At 41.7% G+C, this 15,033-nt stretch overlaps 1 protein-coding gene across 2 annotated transcripts in view; it reads left to right on the forward strand.

Annotated features, from left to right (window-relative positions):
• Positions 1 to 14,164, forward strand: part of HBS1L (HBS1 like translational GTPase) — a 113,419-nt gene extending 99,255 nt beyond the window's left edge. For both annotated transcript variants that reach the window (XM_075862506.1, XM_075862505.1), the window contains exons 14-18: positions 7,997 to 8,087; positions 10,731 to 10,839; positions 11,091 to 11,191; positions 12,962 to 13,106; positions 13,554 to 14,164. In XM_075862506.1, coding sequence (XP_075718621.1) covers positions 7,997 to 8,087; positions 10,731 to 10,839; positions 11,091 to 11,191; positions 12,962 to 13,106; positions 13,554 to 13,562 — 455 coding nt within the window. In that variant the 3' untranslated portion in view covers positions 13,563 to 14,164. The remainder of the gene's footprint in view (positions 1 to 7,996; positions 8,088 to 10,730; positions 10,840 to 11,090; positions 11,192 to 12,961; positions 13,107 to 13,553) is intronic.
• Positions 14,165 to 15,033: the final 869 nt, after the last annotated feature.

A 15,033-nucleotide genomic window follows, 5' to 3' on the forward strand; every position in this document is an offset into this window, starting at 1 on the left:
AAGTCCCCTAGTGGGACAAAGTAATAAAGTAAAAAAAAAGTTTAAAAAAGTTGTGTAAAAATAAGAAAATAAAAGTTTTAAAAGTAATAAAAGTAAAAATCCCCCCTTTTCCCTTATTAGTCCTTTATTATTAATAAAAATATATAAACAAACAAATAAACTATACATAATTGGTATCGCCGCGTCCGTAACGGCCTGAACTACAAAATTATTTCGTTATTTATCCCCCACGGTGAACGGCGTAAAAGAAAATAATAATAAAACGTACCACAATCACAATTGTTTGGTCACTTCACCTCCCAAAAAATGGAATAAAAAGAGATCAAAAAGTCGCATGTACCGAAAAATGGAACTGATCGAAACTACAGTTCGTTACGCAAAAAATAAGTCCTCGCACGGCTTTATTGATGGAAAAGTAAAAAAGTTCTGGCTCTTAGAATAAGGTAACACAAAAAGTGAATGATTGTTTACAAAACGTATTTTATTGTGCAAACGTCATAAAACATAAAAAAAAACTATAAACATCTGGTATCGCCGTAATCGTATCGCCCCGCAGAATAAAGTGCATGTGTCATTTATAGCGCACGGTGAACGCTGTAAAAACAATAGTAGAATTGCGTTTTTTTTAGTCACCACGCCTCTTAAAAATAGAATAAAAACTGATCAAAAAGTCACATGCACCCCATGAAAAGTACAATGAATTCCTCAAGGGGTCTAGTTTCCAAAATGGGGTCACTTTTGGGGGTTTTCCACTGTTTTGGCACCACAAGACCTCTTCACACCTGACATGGTGCCTAATAAAAAAGAGGCCTCTAAATCCTCTAGGTGCTCCTTTGCTTCGGAGGCCGCTGCTTCAGTCCATTACCGCACTAGGGCCACATGTGGGATATTTCTCAAAACTGCAGAATCTGGGCAATAAGTATTAAGTTGCGTTTCTCTGGTAAAACCTTTTGTGTTATAAAAAAAATGGTATAAAGAGGATTTTCTGACAAAAAAATTTACATTTCACCTCTTCTTTGCTCTAAATTCCTGGGAAACACCTAAAGGGTTCATAAACTTTCTAAATGCTGTTGTGAATACTTTGAGGGGTCTAGTTTCTAAAATGGGGTGTTTGATAGGGGTTTCTAATATATAGGTCCCTCAAAGCAATTTCAGAACTGAACTAGAACCTAAAAAAATTAATAAATTAGGCAATACTTCGCTTCTTACATTATACTGATAATGAGCCGTGCCCACCCCGAGATGACCCCAGTTTTGACCGTTTGTGTAAGCGGAGACCCTTATTAGACCGTTTCAGTGCCTGGTTTTCCCAATGGCGTGAAGATGTATAAGCTGTGCGAGAGTGCATCAGGGTATACCTACAAATTTAGGATATATGAAGGGAAGGACAGCAGTATTCAGCCCCCAGAATGCCCCCCCCCCCGTTACTGGGAGTTAATGCAAAAATTGTGTGGGATTTGGTGCACCCACTGCTGGACCAGGGTTACCACCTCTACCTGGATAATTTTTATACCAGCGTCCCACTCTTCAACTGCCACGCTTCCAGAAGTCCTGCGGCATTCGGCACTGCTAGAAGAAATCTGAGAGGCCTCCCTAAGACTCTGCTTGGGCAAACACTCAGAAGGGGTGAGAGCAGGGCACATTCTAGCAGCAGCATATTGTGTGTCAAGTACAAGGACCGGAGAGATGCCACACCAGTACCCATGTACCAGTACAAGGTACCAGTACGGAGACCCCCAAACCAGACTGCATCCTGGACTACAATAGGTACATGGGAGGGGTGGGCTTGTCAGATCAAGTTCTGAAGCCCTACAGCGCCATGCGGTGTGGTATAAGAAGCTGGCCGTGCACATCATACAGATGGCATTGTACAATGTGTACATGCTACGTCGATGTGCAGGCCAGACGGGAACTTTCCTGGAATTTCAAGAGGTGGTTATCAAGAACCTAATCTTTAGGGACCAGGAAGGGGGGGCACCCAGTACTTCTGGAAGCGGGGCCACACGCATCGTACCAGGGCAACACTTTCCAGGAGAAGTTCTCCAAACTGGCAAGAAGGGAAAAAGTCAAAAGAGGTGCAAAGTCTGCTATAATAGGGTGATAAGGGAGGACACAATATATCAATGTGACGCGTGTCCCGAAAACCAGAGCTCTGTATGAAAGTGTTTTAAAATTTATCATACACCCCTTGGTTTATAATTTACCCCAATTTTACTTACCCTGATGTACTCCGCACAGCTTATCCCCCCTCGTCTTTCCCCTCTAAGCCCTGCTGTGTGCCCAGGCAGCTGATAACAGCCACATGTAGGGTATTGCCGTACCCGTGAGAACCAACATTACAGTTTATGGGGTGTATGTCTCCGGTCAAAATGCTCACTACACCTCTAGATGAATGCCTTAAGGGTGTAGTTTTTAAAACGGGGTCACTTCTTGCGGGTTTCAACTGTACTGGTACCTCAGGGGCTTCTGCATACATGACTTCGCACCAGAAAATCCCCAGTAGGCCAAATGGTGGTCCTTTCGTTCTGAGCCCTCCCATGGGCCCAAATGGCAGTTTATCACCACAAATGGGGTATTGCGGCACTCAGAACAAATTGCACAACAGAATGTTTTTTTTTATTTCTTATGAAAATAAGAAATTTTTAGCCAAAACGACATATTATTGGAAAAAATTAATTTTGTTTTAATTCCCAGCCCAATTCAAATAAGTTCTGTGAAAAAACTGGAGTCAAAATGGTCACAACACCCATTAATGAATTCCTTGAGGGGTGTAGTTTCCAAAATGGGGTCACTTCTGGTGGGTTTCCATTGCTTTGATACCTCTGTGGCTCTGCAAATGCACCCGAAAACCAATCCAGCAAAATCTGGACTCCAAAGAACACACAGCGCTCCTTTCCTTCTGAGCACTCCCATGGGCCCAAATGGCAGTTTATCACCACAAATGGGGTATTGCCGCACTAAGGACAAATTGGGCAACAAAATGGGGTATTTTGTTCCCTGTGAAAAGAAGAAATTTTGATCACAAATGACATTTTATTGGAAAAAAATGACATTTTTTTAATTTCACAGCCCAGTTCAAATAGGTGCTGTGAAAAAACTGTGCGGTCAAAATAGTAACAACAACCATAAATGAATTCCTTGAGGGGTGCAGTTTCCAAAATGGAAACACCTCTTCAAACCTGGCATGCTGCCTAAAATATATTCTAATAAAAAAAGAGTCCTCAAAATGCACTAGGTGCTTCTTTGCTTCTAGGGCTTGTGTTTTAGTCCACGAGCACACTAGCAACACATTTGGGACATTTCTAAAAACTGCAGAATCTGGACAATACATATTTAGTAGTGTTTCTCTAATAAAACCTTCTGTGTTACAGAAAAAAAATTGAATAACATTTAAATTCAGCAAGAAAAATGAAATTTGCAAATTTCACCTCCACTTTGCTTTAATTCTTGGGAAATGCCTGAAGGGTTAAAAAAAAACTTTCTAAATGCTGTTTTGAATACTTTGAGGGGTCTAGTTTTTAAAATGGGGTGTTTTATCAGGTTTCTAATACACAGGCCCCTCAAATCCACTTCAGAACTGAACAGGTACCTTAAAAAAAAGGCTTTTGAAATTTTCTTAAAAATATGAGAAATTGCTGTTTATGTTCTAAGCCTTGTAACGTCCAAGAAAAATAAAAGAATGTTCAAAAAACGATGCAAATCTAAAGTAGACATCTGGGAAATGTGAACTAGTAACTATTTTGGGTGGTATAACCGTCTGTTTTACAAGCAGATGCATTTAAATTCAGAAAAATACTTTTTTTTCAAAATTTTCTCTAAATTTTGAAATTTTTTACCAATAAACACTGAATATATCGACCAAATTTTACCACGAACATGAAGCCCAATGTGTCACGAGAAAACAATCTCAGAATCGCTTGGATAGGCTTAAGCATTCCGACGTTATTACCACATAAAGTGAAATATGTCAGAATTGATAAATGGGCTCTGAGTCTTAAGGCCAAAACAAGGCTGTGTCCTTAAGGGGTTAAAGAAAATCTGTCACAGAGGTACATGTTTCGATAATAATTCCGCGTTTACCACCATGACGCGGGAGCTCCTTTTTCATTTTTCCATCGATATAGTCCTATGAGGGCTTGATTTTTGTGGGACGAGTTGTAGTTTTTTGTAGCGCCATTTATTATGCCATATAATGTACTAGGAAACGGGAAAAAATTATCTGTGGGGTAGAAAATGAAAAAAAACAGTGATTCCGTCATTGTTTCTTACGCTTCTGTTTTTACGGAAATCACTGTGCAATTAAAACAACATGTTAACTTTATTCTACAGGTCAATACGATTACGGCGATACCGAATATTTATAGTTTTTTCTATGTTTTACAAGGAAAAAACGAAGTGTAAAAAATAAAATTTATGTTGCCAAATTCTGAGAGCCATAGCTTTTTTATTTTTCCATCGATTAAGTGGTGAGGGCTTAGTTTTTAATGATACCATTTTGGGGTACATGCGAGGTTTTGATCACTTTTTATTCCATTTTTTTGTGGGAGATTAGGTGACCAAAAAGTAGCGATTCTGGCGTGTAGATTTTTTTTTTTCTACGGCTTCACCTTGCGGGTTAAATAATGATCTATTGTAATAGTTCAGACTTTTACGGATGTGGCAATACCAATTATGTTTATTATTTTACAATGCTCTAGGGCAGGGGTCTCAAACTCGGCCGAGTAAGTGGGCCACATATAGAAAAGATGGGAAGTTGACTGGCCGCATTACTTTCAAATTTGATACAATACAAAATTATTGTTATTCAATTAGTTATTTGAAGTACTATAACACTACATTACTATAATAATAATACTACATTTCTATAATAATACCGCTAGGTTTAAAATTTTAGAGAATTCTCCATGTGCTTATTTGAACAATCCAGTTTAATTGTCACTAAATGCAGTTCGGCGGCTTAGTTGGCAGTGTTTGGCAGACACACATGTCAAGATTGGGCAGCCCCTTTTTAGATAGTACCACAGAGTCCTCTGGAGCTGCTGCCGCGGCGTCCTCTGGAGCTGCTGCCGCGGCGTCCTCTGGAGCTGCTGCCGCGGCGTCCTCTGGAGCTGCTGCCGCGGCGTCCTCTGGAGCTGCTGCCGCGGCGTCCTCTGGAGCTGCTGCCGCGGCGCCCTCTGGAGCTGCTGCCGCGGCGCCCTCTGGAGCTTCTGGAGTCCCGGAGCAGGGCCGCTTCTAACACTCTGCCTGGGATTCCAGCTCTGCTCCTGACATCACTGTCCATATATGGACATGGATGTCAGGTGCAACCCCAGAGCTGGAGTCCCGGGCAGAGCGCTAGTAGGCTCTTCCTGGGACTCAAGCTGTGCTCCTGACATCACTGGGACTCCTGCTCTGGGGAAGCCCCTGACATCAATGTCGATGTATGGACAGCGATGTCAGGGAATTCCGCAGAGTCCTGGAGCAGAGCCGATACTAGCGCTCTGCCCAGGACTCCGCTCTGGGTAAGACCCTGACAACACTGTCCATATATGGACAGCGATGTCAGGGAATTCCACAGAGTCCCGGAGCACAGCTGATACTAGCGTTCTGCCCGGGACTCCGCTCTGGGGAAGACCCTGACAACACTGTCCATATAAAGAGGTTCTCCCCTTTTTAAAATAAAGACATCTTCTTTTACCCGATCCGCTTTTATCGTTGTGAGAAGCTGTGTCATCCCTGCGGCAGCGCCGACCACAAATGCATGGATGTGCCGGCTCTGCCAGAACTAGTTCCCTCTTACAAAAGCCCTCCATTTTGGCACATGATGTCCTTATACCCTAATAGAACAGGAGTGGCGACTAAGGACAACCCCTCTAAGGATTCAGGAGCACAATCAGGTTTTCATTTTTTGCCTCAATGCACACTAACGCTTTTTATAATAATGTGAACTCTGTTCTTTCTGTATAGTCTTGATACGTTCCTTTTTTATGTATCTTTATTAACCAAAGGACTTAGTCTTCTGGTCATTGCTTTGTAAAATCCAAGCTTATCATGCAGTTGTGTGTTGGTAACAAGTAGTGGGTTATAGGCATCTGTGATGATTTTACCACACATATGCTGTATGACCACTTCCATGTTATACATGTCTTAATCATGTGCCTCTACTGCCCTCTATTGAAAACAATTGTAATGGCAGTCACTTCCCTTTGAACAGACCTGCGACTTTTGAGAGGGGTCCCATTCTACTAAGCTGTTTAAAGCTTTATTGAAGAACGGAAATATAATGCTAATGAGAATTTTATCATATTAATAAACCCATCTAGGAAGCTAATCATCTCTGTGAGTCCATGGCTCATATAGTTTCCAGTTTTATGTGAATAAAGATTATTCATTGTATAATAAGTTAGGCAACTTTCCAATATAGTTTGTAACAATTCCTAACCATCTTCAAGATCACGGCTTGCAGTCAGCGAATGGAATCATTCTTGCTTACAAACCGATAATGGCCAACTGACACAGGTAGAGAGCTCATTAAAGGGGTTTTCCAGCTTCTGACAACTGATGACCTATCCACCGGATAGGTCATCAGTATGTGATCTGTGGGTATCCAACAACCGGGCCCCGCACAGATCAGCTGGTCCGGTGCCTCCGGCGTACGAGCCGGAAGCAGTTAGCTCCGGCCATGGAATAGCGGCCGAGCTGCAGTACTGCAGCTCTGCTCCTATTCAAGTGAATAGGAGCAGTTCTGCAGCACGGCCGCTATGCTATGTATGGAGCCAACTGCTTCCGGGCTCCGTACATAGCGTTATGAGCCACAACATCCGGTGCCCGCAGGCTACCAGAGCGTCTGATCGGTATGGGGTTCCGGTATCGGACCCGCACCGATGACATATTGATGACCTATCCGGTGCATAGGTCATCCGTTGTGAGAAGGTGGACAACCCCTTTAAGTGCATCCAAACTCTTGTAATGGGGTGTTCACCTGTGTCGGTTAGGGCTAGTTTTATATTTCTGGATGTAAGCAAGAATGTATCCACTTAATTAAAAAACTGAGGAATTGAAACACAAAGGTGGAGGTTTATTAAGATTGGCTTTTCATAGGTCCCCTGCACACGACCGCGCCTGTAATCACTGTCTGTGATTACGGGCACGGCCGGCCGTGGACAGCCACCTGCGTTTGCGGTCCGTGCTCCCATATAAAGTATAGGAGTCCGTAAAAATGCCACGGATGCCTTCCCGTGAATATACGGGAAGGTGTCTGTGGGCAATAGAAGTGAATAGGTCTGTAATTATGAGCCGTAAATACGGGCTGAACCTACGGTCGTGTGCATGGGGCCTTAATAAACAACTAGTAGTAAGATGCGACACATTTATTAAAAGACGAAAGCCCCTTAATAAATGTGTTGCATCTTTCAGCTGGCCGTGCACCATCTATTCCCACCCCATCCATCGGATCATACAATAAAGTATTCTCACCTCACCCCTTCGCTTCTCCCCAGCGGGTCATCTCAGGGTCTCGCCGCACGCTGCAGCTCATACAAGGGCCTGACGCTGCTCGCCTTATATGCGACGCAGCACTCAACGTGCCCAGCGTCAGGACCTTGTATGAGCCGCAGCACGCTGAGGGGAGAAGAGGAGCCCTGAAATGAGTATACCGATGGATGGATGGATGATGCCCCTTCCCATTGAAAGGTCAGTTGTTGCGTTCTATTGGTTTACAAGTAGTAGAAGTGCTCTGATAATACAGATGCAGGACGGCAGAGAAGTTTAGTTTGATTGTTCCCCTGGAAGCAGAATACAGGACACATGAAAGATGTATCCTCGATCCTAAAAACGAGTATTAGCTACCTGAATGTATGCACCCCTCCCCTCCTCTCTGGCACATTATGCCATCGCATTGTTTTTAACTTTTTGCCTATAACCATTCGTAACTGAAACACATGAGTCATGCACCACAAGTGGTCCAGAGAAAAGGTTGCGTTTCTAGCACTGAGGTTCTGATCTTACTCATTTCCAGGAATCACATTGCACGATGAAGCCGTTGATTGGGCCGCTGCCGGAGATCATGTTAGTCTCACTTTGACCGGCGTGGATATCATCAAAATCAAGTAAGTGCTCATCAATCAGTGTCTGACTCAGCAGCAGTTTCAGGACACCATGACATGGGTGTAGTCTCTGAGACTTAAGTGCTTTTATTTTTAGACGGAATTGACAGTTACTTGAAATTTGTCAATTGTTAATGAAACCGGGTCCGAAACCAATCTCCCGTAAACAGGAACACATTACTCTGCAGTATGTTACTTTTATATAGCGTCTGTTGTCAGCCAAAAGACATCAGTTGTCACCACATTGCAACCTCTGCACCTGGGTGTGGGATTCCGCCCTCGCAGCTATTCGGTCACGTTTAGTGGCTTATTCGTTTGCATAGTGGTTACGAGTGAATTGGACTGATTTAGGAATTGTGACGGCCAAGTGATGATCGTCTCCCCGGTAGACATTGACGTCACGGTTCAATACTGGTTTGGGATTGGACGGAAGGGAATGGTATATGTAAGCTCTTCTATAGATTTGTGTATCATCATGTGAAGCAACAATAAAGGGACCGCTTGATGATATACACTGGGCTTTCACGTGCTTATTTTTCCATTCCTTACGCCATCAATAATGTATCTGATCATTGGGTATGAATTCTCTCCAAAATGTATTTGTTTTTTTGTTTTCTGAAACCTGTGTGACTGGGCAGATAGTAAAAATCTAAATATTCCTAAGCAATATATGACCCTCGGAAGGTAGCAATTCTCTTTGTTGGAGACCCAGATTGTAGGGAGTGTTTAGGACAATTCTCCCTGGGAAAAGACATGCAAGATTGCACCACTTCAAGAGCATTTGCAGGAAAAGCAAACTGAAAGAAATTGTCTTTATTGGCTGAAAAAAAAAAAGCAATTTCCCTGGAAAGGACGGTAAGCGATGGCATATCGCGAGGACTTGACATCACTTAATGAATGGTGGGTTTTGTCTCTTAACTTTCCCAGGTTACTGAATAGCAAAGCTACCTAGTTGTGCAGTTAATCATTCCAGGCTCTTGTAATGCTCCGTATCTAGGCAGACTTGCTATTCCTGATTGTAGGAAATACCTTATTGGTTGTTAGAAATTTCTGAATATCAATTTTAACAACTTGACAAGAAAACATTTTTTGTTTTTTTTAACCATAAAGTGTTTGTTTTTTATTGATTTTTAGAACATTACAATAAAAATAAAAATAAATAAAAAAATGGCATAACATGTGGTACATTACATATACACCGGAGTAGAAAGCAAAGGTATACTGTAAAGCACAGTCATGAGGAAAGGCTGTTACACGTATCCTGATATATGTAAAGAATTAAAAAAATTCAGATTTCACTATATCACATTTAAAAAGAATATTAAAATGTGCATATGTGAGAAGAAGACAAACAAAAGTGAAACTTCTTAAACAGAACAAAAACATTTTTATTTTCAGGGAAATACTATGACATTTTGTCATTAAAAAGTCAAAATGTAGTAAGGTGTAATCCTTACTGGAGTATCTGCGTCACCAAATATGACTGTTTTCTCCAATAAAAGGACATTTAGCCTACAGTAAAGCTGATTTGTTGTACCCTGTAAGCCACCATTTCATTCCTGGGAAAGGCTGGCTATTGTGTTCTGCCATGGGGTTCCGGACAGAATTCCAGCAGTGTTATGAGCCATGCGTTCATCTAAACCTTCTGACCATGGCAGATACAAATGTGCTTCTTCTATAGATTCTAAAATGTCTGCATCAAGTATTGGTTCAGCAATAAAAGCTATATGTCATCTCTACGATCAGGAATTATTTTCACAATCCTCTTTGTGTAGAGTTTATATACGTTATCCCGGGACCGGATTGTCCATGACACCGTTCTGTTACAATAAAATTCATTTTCCATGGGCACAACTGCGTGAAGCACACGTGAGATCATGTATCCCGGCAAATAATTCACCGATTTTTATGTCCACAAGTCCTATGTTATCTGCTCTTACACCTATATTAAAAACTTATGGACATGGGTGCTTTGAACCTAATATGAAGAAACCAAATACCAGTTAAGAGTAACTAAAAGTAAATAAGGACATTATACACATTTGTTATCATACACATGAAATTATAAACCACAGTTGCAGTACTGAAAAGTGCAATAATTCTAGGAACATACTGACCTGTGTGAACCCAGCATAAAACACTACATTACATGATGCAATCTGTATACCATATGCCAGGCACCAAACTACAGCAATTGGTGGCACTCTTTGAAGTGGCAAGATGGTTTCTTGATGAAAGAGCCATAAGACCATGAAACTTGTGTGTCTGTGCTTTGGGTGACTTTCCTGTGTGGCTTGTGCTCAGGTCACAAATGACATCACTAATAAGGAATCTTTATCTTGCAATCTGTTCACGGGTTCTGTTGAGAAGTACTTCTCAAGGGAACTTCTTCTAGTTGTGTGGATGTGGATGCGGGCACATGCCCATTCATTGGTTCCTCTCTATTGAAATAAAAATGTGACCTGGGCATGCATATTCGTGGGCGAGTCGGAGGGCATGGCTGTTCAGCTGACCGGTATCTAATGTGTATGTTTGGCTGTAATCACATTTCTGATCTTAGTTCACAGACGCCTCCCTTCCTTTAGGAGTCCGTATGACGGCCGTTGTGCACCACAGCCTGACCGCGAGTTTTCTTCTCTTTTGCAGCGTGGGCTTTGTGTTTTGCAGTCCCAGTGAACCTATCAGAGCCTGCACACGTTTCCGAGCCAGAGTTCTCATCTTTAATTTTGATGTTCCTATAACACAGGGATTTCCAGTAAGTATATGATGTTCTGGTATGTTCAGTGATGGACTAACATTGCACAATGGGTTTTACAGAACTTTTTCAGCTCTAGGCTTTTACATCATTTATTATTTAACCCAGGGCTAATGCAAGGCAGTCCGATTGAAGCCTTTTTGGTAGCCATAATGCCCATCTGTACTTCTGTTTTTGGTGTTTTTTTAACTAATGGCTTTATTTCAGATGTGTTTTATACAATGAATTGTATATTTTTTTCCCAAATCCAGGTTATTATACACTACCAAACTGTGAGTGAGCCCGCCACTATCCGGAAGCTGATCAGTGTGCTGCACAAGAGCACAGGCGAAGTGGTTAAGAAAAAGCCAAAGTGAGAGAGCATTGGTTCTGAGTATATGCCACTGTACTGTATACAAAAAAATTAGGTTCTGCAGCGCTCTGCCAAGCAACATGTTCTTTTGGCATAATGTTGATGTTTTAAAGCACTGGCACTTTAATGTGCATGACCCCTTTCATCCAACTCATGGAACTCCACAAATTCTGTTTTCAGCAAATAAAGGTTAGTCTTTGTAAAATGAAAAGTTCTACGTTTTTCCGTTATACTTTCTGTATGAATTTCTTAGTTTTCAAGATCTCTGCTTGTTGTCATTCATTCGGAACCTTAATTGCGCTCTTTTGAATAAAAATCTGTCCTGGTAATGTGATGGAAACGCATGTGCTCAGCTTGTTACAAGACACAGCTCTGGTAACTGTGCCAAGTTGTGTCCATCACATGAGCAGGACGGGTTTTTATTTACTGGATGAAAATCAATAAAGGTTTGTATTGAATGACAGCAAGCGGAGATCTGGAGGAACTGATAAAGAAAATATAATAGGAAAACTTTTCATTATACAAAACATAGCCCTTTAATTGTTGCAACCGTAATACCCCTTAATGTCAGGTGACTAAAAAGGGGTTATTTTGTTTAGAAAGCCCATTTACATGTTCTCTATTAAGAGAAGACAGTCCCTAGCTCTGAAGGAGCCGGCACATCTCTGCATTACATTCATTTCAAGGGGAACTGTGGTGCTGCAGGGGAATTGCCCAGCTCCCCCATATATTACAGCTGATTGCTGGGGATCCCAGCAGTAGGACACCCTGTAAATCAGGTCATACAAAGTGGACATCTCCTTTCAGTCTTCGTATTTATTTTTCCCTTACTTTAACTAGATTGTTATGCTATTATTGACCGTTATCGTGCTCACAATTTACATTGTGTCAAAATAATGACCTAGAGGGAGGCAGAGATTCCATTACTGCGACATCCGTGCCAGCAGCTCTAAGGACTCGGCTGCTTCCATTGATCTGGGTCCATTTTTAGGGCTGCTCGCCCGAACGTCTGTGCCTCCCTCTCAACCAGAGTATCTCAAGATGTTACTTTCATCATTTGTAACGCAACATATTCTGCAAATTGTGAACATGGAAAGTGCTCTAACTTACCTAGTTTATATCCCTTTTAAGTTATTACTAGCAATCCTATTAATCTTGCTAATGTTTATGAACCAGGTCTAAACAATGTTAATCTCGGAGTCGGATCAAAGTTGCTGCCCTTTTTTTATTTTTATTGATGGTTATTGTATCCTGAAAGGAACGTTTTACCAAAAACCTAAAGGTTTAATCCCACACTGTAGCTTTGATAGCTTCTCCCTCTAGTCATACTTACTTTAAGAGAGTGTGTATGCGATTATCATGCCTAAACTCCTATAACATGATCCCCGTCACTATGCCCTATCTCCTATAACCAATTGTGGGCACAGACAGCAGGGGGCTCCGGTGCAAGAACAGTATATGGACCCTTTCTATTTAATAGCTGAGCATAGAGCAGCCCTTATGTTACTCTTCCAATTCACCAGTAATTGTGAGTTCCGACATCTTTTTAGCTCTGTCCCTTAGATACGGTCTAATAGACAGTAGGAAGCTGCTATCTGCTTTGAGGGTCCGAGTGGAATCCCTAACCTACTGGGCCCATATGCCGTTGCACACTTGGTGTGTCCACTCCTGTCCATATCCTGTCGTAACTTATCTAGTCAGTGTGAAGTGGTTTTAGTTTTTTGGGCTTTTGGTGTACAATTTTTCATGAGGTTGTTTGGACTATTTCAGATGTCTCACAAAAGGAATGAATGCCATAATAGAGCTGCAGACACAAAGACCTGTTGCATTAGAACTATACAAAGACTTAAAAGAGCTGGGCAGGTTCATGCTTCGATACAGTGGGTCATCTATAGCAGCTGGAGTTGTCACAGAGGTAGGTTGCTGCAGTGCACTTTTCATTGTTGGTTGCCTTTCATTAGGTCTTTGAGCAATAGGCGCACATCACAGCGCGAGGAGTCCAAAGACTGTTCTAATTTCCATTAATGTGCTTGAAATTGGCTGGATCTGCCTGCTTGGTAATAACCACACTAGCATGCAGTAATGGAGCCGGAAGAAATCTGGCCCTTCATGTGCTGCTTCTATAAGTGAATGCACTCGCGTTCCCAATAAGATCAGTATAGCTAGTAAATGAATCCATCACATTTTGGTACAAGGTGAAATTTATTATCCAGGCAGCAAGACAGTAGGCGTAGGTTACTCTAAAACATATTCATGACATAGTCATCCAAAAAACTGCGATCGCTGATAATGATTGGTGCAATTTGATGTTTGTCATATTAATTTGGGATATATTCTTTTTTTTTTTTTTAATCCTAATCAGATTAAATAATGACACTGAACTCATTCTGGAGACACTTGCCATCAGTTGAGTACATCCAGTTCTCTACATTAGAATGCATGGCTGAAGACAAAAGTGCAATTAAAAGGCATAAAACAGAGGGCCACTGTGGACAGTTCCAAGCAGACAAACTTCAGTCTCGCCATCTCGCAGAACAAAGAGCCAGGGGACCTCGTCCTGAATCATGAAGAACAGAATACCATTCATCAAGTGTCTCTACCGTCCTATATCATTAATGACTTGCAGCCGCTTCTCATACAAAATGCTAAATTAATTTATATTAATAATGACCTGGGACTTGGCATGATGCTGGCAGACACGTTTACAGTTTTCTTTTCTGGAATGTCTGCTTGTCCTTTTTTTTTTTTCCTTTTATATTAATGAGTTTTGGTTTAAAATATTTAGTGCTGCAGATGAATTGCAGCGGAACAAAACTGAAGGACTTACAATTTTTTTTTTTTAGGTTTTAGAGCATGGCCGACCATTGAAAAGTAAAGAGAAATGGATATTTGCTGTGTGCGCCAATTTTATTAAGTGATCAACATGGATTCAAAATAGAATAATTAAAAACCTTGGTTTGAGCAGATCATAAACGTTGTGTGTGTTTGGGTTTAGTTTAAGATGATGGGATATTCTTTTCTGTATATTAAACTACCTGCTTTAAGGCTGCGGGATCTATTTTGGTTCACATGCGTAAACCCTATGTCTTCCGACTGTCCCCCGTAAAATTCTCTCAGCAGGGCCAAAGGGCTCCAGGCACCCTTTAGTTTAGGATTTTAGGGGTCTGTGCTCATAGACACTGGTTACGCGATCTTCTGACTTAGGTGCCTGCGCATATTCCCTGCGTTTTAAGAGAAGATGCCAAGGAGGTTGAAGGAGTGTTTAAACTAGGGATCGGGGGAGGACAGCCCCAGATATACTGGGCAAGATGGTGTAGATAGACAACTGGGACTTATTAATGAAACTAGATATTGGCCATGACTGGACAGTTAACTTAGATGGTTACAGTTTGTGCGGAAAGGATCATAAAATCCAGAAAGGAGGAGCGGTGAGTAAAGCCCACATTATGAGAACATATCTGTGAAGGAAATGATAGTGTGAAATTCTTGGAGGAAAAAACAATCCTAAAATACTGTGAGGTTTGCTATAAGCCACCAAATATAACAGAATCCACACAGAAAATCTTCTGGTAAGGCAAATAAATTAGGCTTTAAATCACAATGAGGACGTTATGGGTTACTTCTATTACCCAGATAATAGAAGTCCGACACCAGGGCCCCGCAACGATCAGCTGTTCCGGATGTTTTAAATGGTATGCATCCCGTTCCAAACATCCGGTGCCCGGAGGCAGACGGAACAGCTGATCGGTGCCGGGCCCGGGTGTCGGACTCGCACTGATCATATGCTGATGACCTGTCTTCTGGATAGGTCATCAGTCGTCGAGTCATGGACAACCCCTTTA

This window comes from Rhinoderma darwinii, chromosome 4 (genome assembly GCF_050947455.1).
Source record: "Rhinoderma darwinii isolate aRhiDar2 chromosome 4, aRhiDar2.hap1, whole genome shotgun sequence".
NCBI classification, from domain to species: Eukaryota; Metazoa; Chordata; class Amphibia; order Anura; family Rhinodermatidae; genus Rhinoderma; species Rhinoderma darwinii.